Genomic DNA, 9,650 nt, shown 5'->3' with positions numbered 1-9,650 from the left:
AGAAAAACCGCCTCCGGACGCGACAACTTGTTTTGTCTAGCATTGTGGACAATGTCATTTTAACCCCCCTTCCCCCCTTTCAATGTTGGATGTAACCGTGCTTAAATTCTGAGAAAGACAGCCCGATTAAAACGACATTGTACTGGGGGGGAGGGGGGAGAAGCGCGTAGGAGGAGTGGGTAACATTGAACACCCTATGCAGTGAAAAATCAAAAACGGCGACCACAATTTTGTCCAGCATTGTAGTTCTGCTAACATGCACTCAATTTTTATTTTTGCGCCATAGTTAGAAGCCAGCTAAAAGACAAGCTTCCTTACCGAGTGGGGAAGGATTTCTAAGAACATTCAAATTCACGCAAATAAATGTATGTGACTATTTAAGCGGTACGAAAACACTGACACTGGTACAGGATAGGAGAAGGATGGAAATTTCCCTGAATCGACGTTTTAAGCAATCCGCAATTTGCATCGACAGCGTAGCCCCAAACTAGGCTAGTGTGACTGTCTATGCAAATCACATTCCAAGAAAGCCATTTGACCAGCCGCTATGTCCCGATCATCAGCCGCTACGTCCCGATCACCAGCCGCTATGCCCCGATCATCAGCCGCTATGCCCCGATCATCAGCCGCTATGTCCCGATCATCAGCCGCTATGTCCCGATCATCAGCCGCTATGTCCCGATCATCAGCCGCTATGTCCCGATCATTAGCCGCTATGTCCCGATCATCAGCCGCTATGTCCCGATCATCAGCCGCTATGTCCCGATCATCAGCCGCTATGTCCCGATCATCAGCCGCTATGTCCCGATCATCAGCCGCTATGTCCCGATCATCAGCCGCTATGTCCCGATCATCAGCCGCTATGTCCCGATCATCAGCCGAAAGCCGGTGGTGAAAGGTTTCAGTGTTTTCGTACTGCTTAAAGATACAGACAGATACATTTAAATCGAATTAAATTTTTAATCGAATTTAAATATTTTGAGCTGGAGCGTCAAGAAATAACTCATTGATAATAATTTGTGTAAATTCGTACGTCCTTAGAAATCATTCTCTGATGCGGGTGGGAGGCCTGTGGTATGGGATCTATGATTTGTTTATGTATTCCCTGCTTTGCTAGGACTCAGGCTAGTGCCCAGGTTTGGCTAAGGGGGGGGGGGGGGGGGGGAGCGGTCATAGGTAACATCTGGAAAAAGCCTAGCGTTTGAAGATTCCTAAATAAGAAATGACCCACTTTTTGGCCGCCAAGAGTGGTGCGCGCGCACCCCCCTGTGTACGTGCCTGGCTGAACTTGAGCAGGTGCGCGTGCTCCGACATTCAGCCATTTGTAGTAATCAACGTTTAAGTATAAAGATACGGAAACGCTGACTTAAATATATATTACTATTATACTATAGTGTACAAATTAAACAGCTTATTTTGCTAAACGGGTCTCACAGAAAATGTAAGTCCCTTTGCTTCAATTAAGAGATGTCAAAAGCAGATGTTCCAAGTCGACCAACTTTCAAATAAAGGAATTTAAAAACAAACGAGTTGAAATGATTAGTAAAATTTCAAAGAAAAAGTGAACAAAAGAATAATATAGTTTCCTTCTCCAGAGTTATTCTGAAGTTCTTTTATAAATTTACGCTTCTGTAAACATTAATTTCTGACGAAGAAAGTTCTCGGGAATTTTACTGAGTATCTAGGCAACTATAGTCAAAACAATCTATATTTTATAATCAATTTCATTGTCATATTCCACAAAAGACCCCGCCGTCTCAGTTGCCCTAACTTAGGTCGCCTAGTGCAGTCGTAAAGTTGCTCTATTTTTGCCGATGTCATGAAAAGTCTTATTCTTTTCGCTATATTGGTCCAAATGGGTCTCTATAAATGCGAGGAGCTGTTTAAATCTTTAGAAAGAAACAATGAGTTTATTTCTTTCACAAATTTCATGAAAGATGATGGGTATTTTCTAGACGTGAAAATTCTCAAGGAAATCACAGCGAGAGATTACATTGATTGCTGGCTGGAATGCCAAAGCCATCCTTCTTGCCTCTCCATAAACGCCGACTCGGAACCCGACCAGAAATCACGTTTCTGGTGTAAACTTCTCTCTGATGACAAATACAACGCTTCCGATAAGTTTAGGCCCAACGGGTCCTCGCACCACTTCAGAATTCCGGTAGGCATGTAGCTTGTACGCTTCTTGTACGCTGTTCAAACTTTCAAACTTTCAAAATTAGTGCAGCTGTTACGCGTTAAAAAAATATATATATCCCATTTTTAAGCACGGTTCCTTCCCCAGGGCCGGACGGGCGGTTTTTACTGTTATTTTTCAGTACTTATTTATTTTCAACATTTAGGCGATGAAGTTAATATAGTTTAGCACAAAGATACACAATAGTTCGTTTTCCAGTTCCACTTATTCCACTTATATTCTGTGTTTTGGTTGTTTGAAATCATCGAGAATTTCAATAGCATATCACTTTTGACGTCTTTTAACAGCTTTTGACCTAGATTTCTAAGGTATGGAAAAAAACATTCGCTAATCAATGGCTAATGCGACATATTTTGTACTGCACGGGTTTTCCTGAATGCGGGATTTTCTTGTTATCAAATAGAGTGGAATATAGCGGTTTAAATAAAGAAAATAGCTGAAAAAAAACTGTTACATACAGCACAATTCTGTAGGCAGGTGGCGACCGAGAGAAATTTTAATTTCATACATTTATTTGGCCTCATGTGTATTTTCTGGCTATGAATATATCTGGACTGTCAACAGGTCAAAGGCGGTACGTTTGGTTCCAAGTCGTTTTACGACACACACGTTAGCTCATTTTCTCGGCTGACATTCTCAACCTTATGTTTCATTCCTTAATTTTTCAGATTATTTCATTCTATTTTTGCATAAAGGCGCAAAAGGATTCCAGCCTAGGAACTGTCAAATTTTGTCCTCAAATGCTTCTGAGAACGGATGCGTTAGACTCGATTACTCGTTTCTGCTTGTTGACCAAAATTTTGAAAGCGTGGCTGTGTTATGTTATCAGACATAAGGGTAGAGTGGCTGCTCGCGGCACCCTTTAGGTGCTTTGTTATTCAGTACTTTGTAATTCAGCTATTCATTCCAATTTCTTGACAGTTTTATTTTAGAACTTGCTAGGGACAAGATTCAATCTCTTACGCCAAAGAAAGCCGCATAATGTTTGTTGCTATGGTTTATCATTTAGGAATTACATACAAAGCTCTCATTGATTAAGTGCGCTTACCGTATGGTATGGGCCCGATGTTTATTTCCACCCATCGTTTTAGCCCAAACAAGAGAGGACAATAAGATATCTATTGCTTACGAAATAAAATATTTTTTATGTGCCTTCATAGAGTTTGGAGAACAGATGTTTTTTGTTTGGGAGAATTTGAGAGAAGATCAGTGGAGCACGAGACCTCAGGTCTTCATGTTTGCTCAAGAATTCCCCAAACAAACACCGAGGTTTTCAAAACGATATAAAGGCATAAAAAGAATGCTTTTTTTATAAAATTTGTTTTACATTTCGCGAAAGACAAAAAATAATTAAAATTTCACAACAGCGCGCGCTAGTAACGTCATTCCAACGCACATCAGCGCGCGGGCGGTAACAGTTTGAAAATTTTACTTTGACTGCATTTTCTCTTCCAGGGCGTACCCAGGATTGGCTAAGGGTGGGGGTAGGGTCATAGGTATCCTGTCGGGGGGAGGGCGGGGGCGCACCTGCACAGGTGGTTGATGATGCAAGAATTCTCCTTACATGATTTTAGGCGGTGTCATCGCATTGCCTTCATTCAAGTGCACCAATCGGACCAATCAGAGCGCGCGTAATATCTCAATAATTTGGTAAACAAAGACCTGTGTTATTAAACGCTCTTGCCTGGTCCTGATGCCAAGTCTTCATTGCCGCTAGAATTTTTCCATAACGATAAGCACAAAAATAGGACCAATAGCCCATTCCAGCTATAAGTAGCGCGCGCTGCATTCTGGTAGTTGAGGTAGGTTTCTATGTTTATTCGCGCGCAAACTTATAGCTGGAATGGCCTATTTTGAAATAATGTATATTTTTAATCGATTATTGTTGCATTGCTGGGCCGCATGGGGATTTACGCCTCGCTAATTAACCAATAAGAGCGCGTGTAAGCGTTGTAGCTGGATAGGAGATACCAATATCATCTATTACACCTATTGCCAGCTGCGTAGCCAGGATTTTTAACAGGAGGGAGCCAAAAAGGGATTTTCAAGGCATTTTCTCCTGTATTTTAGATAATGTCTCATACATTTACTTTATTTTTTGGCTGCTAGAAGGAAGGGACGAGTCGATTATGCTAGTAGAGCTGGCATAATATGCTAGTAGCATTGCTCGCTTTAAATAAAAATTATACGCGAATTATGCTCGATTTTAAAATTTATGTTCAGTTTTTCAAACATACGCCCCTGATTTAAAAAAAAACATGGCCACGGCGAATGGCGAATGGAAACGGTCAGTTCTTAGACTATGACGGCGGCTGATTGTATTAATTGCTTTGTAAGTCTATCAACCAATGTATTTGTTGTTATTAGAACTGCCATTTTCCATTAGCCATTTGCACTGGCAAAGTTTTTTGAAATAGATGTATATATTTGTTGTATTTTTATTATAATGTAACTCGAATGTTATTTGACAGAATCCCTGTGAAAACCTTCGGAACTGTTCCGGTCTTGTCAAGTGTAAAGCGGACTACGTTAACAACACGGGGGCTTGTGCCTGCCCGGCCTGCTTCATCGGGGATGCATGTGAATCATGTACGGTAACGTAATCCTCTTCCGGGCGTAATCCTCTTTCACGAACAGAAAGACTTGCACGTCACATTCACTATTCATACTCTACTTCATGTGCTTATAAATAACAATCAAGACTAGTACCTAACAGTTCTGAGAAATTCGTATTAGTTCAACGGCACAAAACGGATCTGTTCGGCAAAATATATGTTGTGAAGCCTGTTTTTTGCTGGCTGGGAAGACGTAAGGCCCCCCGTTGCTGGGAAATAAATCGTCCCGAGTGGTTCCGCTGGCAAATTTGTAGAGTCGAACTATGTGCTTGGAATATTTTTGGGGGAGCTGGAGCGGATGCTTGGGAAAAAATCGTCCCGACCCTGACTCGTCCCCAGTCGTCTCACATGGTTTTCGGAGAGGTCACAAAGCCTCAAGAGAAGGGTTAAAGAGGCGCAATTCCTTCCCTTTAGGCTTTGCGCGCCTTCGAAATCTCCCTTCCGAAAACTTGCGTTATGACGAGTCAGGTCCCGATCGGTTTTACTGGCAATTATTCATGTGTTAAAATTCCTAACCAATGCTGGCTGTGAAAAAAAGGAATGTTCCCTCCTGGGAAAAAGGAAAATATAATTTTCCCCAGAAACTTTTGAAATGGATATTTTCGGCATCAGAACATATTCAAAGGACGAAATATGCTAATTTGAAGCGTTTTGGGAAGGGGTACTTGTTGTATGCCTTTGTTAGTTCCTAATACTAATACAATGCTTTAGGAAAGGTGGACAACGGGAGCCCGATATAACAAATCAATCCTACCCAATATAACAAATCAATCCTACCCGATATAACAAATCAATCCTACCCGATATAACAAATCAATCCTACCCGATATAACAAATCAATCCTACCCGATATAACAAATCAATCCTACCCGATATAACAAATCAATCCTACCCGATATAACAAATCAATCCTACCCGATATAACAAATCAATCCTACCCGATATAACAAATCAATCCTACCCGGTATAACAAATCAATCCTACCCGATATAACAAATCAATCCTACCCGATATAACAAATCAATCCTACCCGATATAACAAATCAATCCTACCCGATATAACAAATCAATCCTACCCGATATAACAAATCAATCCTACCCGATATAACAAATCAATCCTACCCGATATAACAAATCAATCCTACCCGATATAACAAATCAATCCTACCCGATATAACAAATCAATCCTACCCGATATAACAAATCAATCCTACCCGATATAACAAATCAATCCTACCCGATATAACAAATCAATCCTACCCGATATAACAAATCAATCCTACCCGATATAACAAATCAATCCTACCCGATATAACAAATCAATCCTACCCGATATAACAAATCAATCCTACCCGATATAACAAATCAATCCTACCCGATATAACAAATCAATCCTACCCGATATAACAAATCAATCCTACCCGATATAACAAATCAATCCTACCCGATATAACAAATCAATCCTACCCGATATAACAAATCAATCCTACCCGATATAACAAATCAATCCTACCCGATACAACAAATCAATCCTACCCGATATAACAAATCAATCCTACCCGATATAACAAATCAATCCTACCCGATATAACAAATCAATCCTACCCGATATAACAAATCAATCCTACCCGATATAACAAATCAATCCTACCCGATATAACAAATCAATCCTACCCGATATAACAAATCAATCCTACCCGATATAACAAATCAATCCTACCCGATATAACAAATCAATCCTACCCGATATAACAAATCAATCCTACCCGATATAACAAATCAATCTTACCCGATATAACAAATCAATCCTACCCGATATAACAAATCAATCCTACCCGATATAACAAATCAATCCTACCCGATATAACAAATCCATCCTACCCGATATAACAAATCAATCCTACCCGATATAACAAATCAATCCTACCCGATATAACAAATCAATCCTACCCGATATAACAAATCAATCCTACCCGACAAAAAAGGAAAACTGCCCTTTTGCTATTTTTAATAATTATTTCTGGACAGATATTTCGGGCGCTCTAGGGATGGAGAATGGCAAAATACTTGAATCACAAATTTCCGCGTCGTCTGCTCTTGCTGAGGATCACAGTCCTAAGTTCGCAAGACTACACAACACATTCAATCCTTCAGCCGGCAACTATGGCAGTTGGGGAGCTAAAACCAATCAGGTTAACTTGTTTTTCTGCCCTTCTAACTTTCCTTTTGTTCACCCACATGCCCGTCTGTACTTTTGTCTGTTTGTCCGACAATCTGTCTGTAGTTGTTTTTTTTCAATTATAATTACGGGATACTATTTTTTTAGATAGGAGAGTATCTTCAGATAAACCTCCTTGTGCTTAAGTACATCACCAAGGTCGCAACCCAAGGTAAGAATGAAGTTGGTGGATCTCAATGGGTGACGCGGTACCGACTTGATTACAGCCAAGACGGCACAAACTGGCTGGTTTACAAGGTATATACATATAACATATTTACATATACTTTAAAATCGTAGTCATATTTCTGTTTTCGAAATATTATGGTGGTAAACTGTTTCCCTTTTCAAGTTTGTCCGAGCCAGTTATGATACAGAGCTCCTCTACAAAATCCAGCCGTACGCAGCCGCTGTCCCTTTGACAGGCATAAACGCGCTTTTTAAAACCCGCATAATAAAGAGACCACTTCAATCTCAAAGATATGATTACCGAGTTATTACTGTCACTAGTCGGATATATCACATTAAAATTTATTTGATGATTGCAGGAATTCAGCGGTAATATAGATAGGAATAGCGTTGTTACCCACGTCATACAAGATCCCTTCAAGGCTGTTATGGTGAGATTCGTAGTTCAAGAGTGGAGCGTACACATCTGCATGAGGGTGGAGGTCTATGGATGCAGCACCCAATAACACGGCCAACAAACACCACTCGATTAAGCCAAGGATATCAAACAAGATAGGCATGGAACATCCAACAACACCAGGAACACCAAAAACAACAAAAATAAACACCGACCAACAACGTCAAGGATATCAAACAGCAGCGTTATGATAAACACAGCCAGAAAATCAAGCAATCCATCACTAATGGCATAAAATTACATTAACCCATTGGACATCCAACAACAACGTCAAGGAATACCCAACAACGCCAAGGAATACACAATAACAACGCCAAGGAATACCCAATAACAACGCCAAGGAATACCCAATAACAACGCCAAGGAATACCCAATAACAACGCCAAGGAATACCCAATAACAACGCCAAGGAATACCAAATAACAACGCCAAGGATAATTACCCAATAACAACGCCAAGGAATACCCAACAACGCCAAGGAATACCCAATAACAACGCCAAGGAATACCCAATAACAACGCCAAGGAATACCCAATAACAACGCCAAGGAATACCCAATAACAACGCCAAGGAATACCAAATAACAACGCCAAGGAATACCCAATTACAACGCCAAGGAATACCCAATAACAACGCCAAGGATTACCCAATAACAACGCCAAGGAATACCCAATAACAACGCCAAGGATTACCCAATAACAACGCCAAGGATAATTACCCAATAACAACGCCAAGGAATACCCAATAACAACGCCAAGGAATACCCAATAACAACGCCAAGGAATACCCAATAACAACGCCAAGGAATACCCAATAACAACGCCAAGGAATACCCAATAACAACGCCAAGGAATACCAAATAACAACGCCAAGGAATACCCAATTACAACGCCAAGGAATACCCAATAACAACGCCAAGGATTCCCCAATAACAACGCCAAGGAATACCCAATAACAGCGCCAAGGAATACCCAATAACAACGCCAAGGAATACCCAATAACAACGCCAAGGAATACCCAATAACAACGCCAAGGAATACCAAATAACAACGCCAAGGATTACCCAATAACAACGCCAAGGAATACCCAATCACAACGCCAAGGATTCCCCAATAACAACGCCAAGGAATACCCAATAACAACGCCAAGGAATACCCAATAACAGCGCCAAGGAATACCCAATAACAACGCCAAGGAATACCCAATAACAACGCCAAGGAATACCCAATAACAGCGCCAAGGAATACCCAATTACAACGCCAAGGAATACCCAATAACAACGCCAAGGAATACCCAATAACAACGCCAAGGAATACCAAATAACAACGCCAAGGAATACCCAATTACAATGCCAAGGGATACCCAATAACAACGCCAAGGAATACCCAATAACAACGCCAAGGAATACCCAATAACAACGCCAAGGAATACCCAATAACAACGCCAAGGAATACCCAATAACAACGCCAAGGAATACCAAATAACAACGCCAAGGAATACCAAATAACAACGCCAAGGATTACCCAATAACAACGCCAAGGAATACCCAATAACAACGCCAAGGAATACCCAATAACAACGCCAAGGATAATTACCCAATAACAACGCCAAGGAATACCCAATAACAACGCCAAGGAATACCCAATAACAACGCCAAGGAATACCCAATAACAACGCCAAGGAATACCCAATTACAATGCCAAGGGATACCCAATAACAACGCCAAGGAATACCCAATAACAACGCCAAGGAATACCCAATAACAACGCCAAGGAATACCCAATAACAACGCCAAGGAATACCCAATAACAACGCCAAGGAATACCAAATAACAACGCCAAGGAATACCCAATAACAGCGCCAAGGAATACCCAATAACAACGCCAAGGAATACCCAATAACAATGCCAAGGAATACCCAATAACAACGCCAAGGAATACCCAATAACAACGCCAAGGAATACCCAATAACAAC

At 40.8% G+C, this 9,650-nt stretch overlaps 2 protein-coding genes across 3 annotated transcripts; both read left to right on the top strand.

The window, feature by feature from the left end:
- Window positions 1-507: 507 nt before the first annotated feature.
- On the top strand, window positions 508-945 carry LOC5508816 (DNA-directed RNA polymerase II subunit RPB1-like). Its single transcript, XM_032377654.1, has one exon. It carries the CDS (start codon window positions 508-510, stop codon window positions 943-945), a length of 438 nt encoding a protein of 145 aa, XP_032233545.1.
- Window positions 946-1,753: 808 nt separating this feature from the next.
- Window positions 1,754-7,811, top strand: LOC5508828 (EGF-like repeat and discoidin I-like domain-containing protein 3). Of its 2 annotated transcripts, none has more exons than XM_032377640.2 (5): window positions 1,754-2,161; window positions 4,669-4,786; window positions 6,841-7,004; window positions 7,139-7,202; window positions 7,579-7,811. In XM_032377640.2, exons 1-5 carry the CDS (start codon window positions 1,820-1,822, stop codon window positions 7,590-7,592), a joined length of 702 nt encoding a protein of 233 aa, XP_032233531.1. In that variant the 5' UTR covers window positions 1,754-1,819; the 3' UTR covers window positions 7,593-7,811. The 2 variants fall into 2 exon arrangements, with proteins under 2 accessions (XP_032233531.1, XP_032233530.1); XM_032377639.2 differs by having other exon boundaries at window positions 7,139-7,288.
- The last annotated feature ends 1,839 nt before the right edge of the window (window positions 7,812-9,650 follow it).

The sequence above is a fragment of the Nematostella vectensis genome, chromosome 8, assembly GCF_932526225.1.
Source record: "Nematostella vectensis chromosome 8, jaNemVect1.1, whole genome shotgun sequence".
NCBI lineage: Eukaryota > Metazoa > Cnidaria > Anthozoa > Actiniaria > Edwardsiidae > Nematostella > Nematostella vectensis.
This window is presented reverse-complemented; position numbering and strand designations above follow the sequence as displayed.

Excerpts from the sequence above, each read along its gene's own strand:
- LOC5508816 (XM_032377654.1), top strand. The coding sequence starts at position 508 with ATGCAAATCACATTCCAAGAAAGCCATTTGACCAGCCGCTATGTCCCG.
- LOC5508828 (XM_032377639.2), top strand. The coding sequence starts at position 1,820 with ATGAAAAGTCTTATTCTTTTCGCTATATTGGTCCAAATGGGTCTCTAT. Across the intron at positions 2,162-4,668 it reads CGCACCACTTCAGAATTCCG|AATCCCTGTGAAAACCTTCG; the intron begins GTAGGCATGTAG and ends GTTATTTGACAG. Across the intron at positions 7,005-7,138 it reads GGGGAGCTAAAACCAATCAG|ATAGGAGAGTATCTTCAGAT; the intron begins GTTAACTTGTTT and ends CTATTTTTTTAG.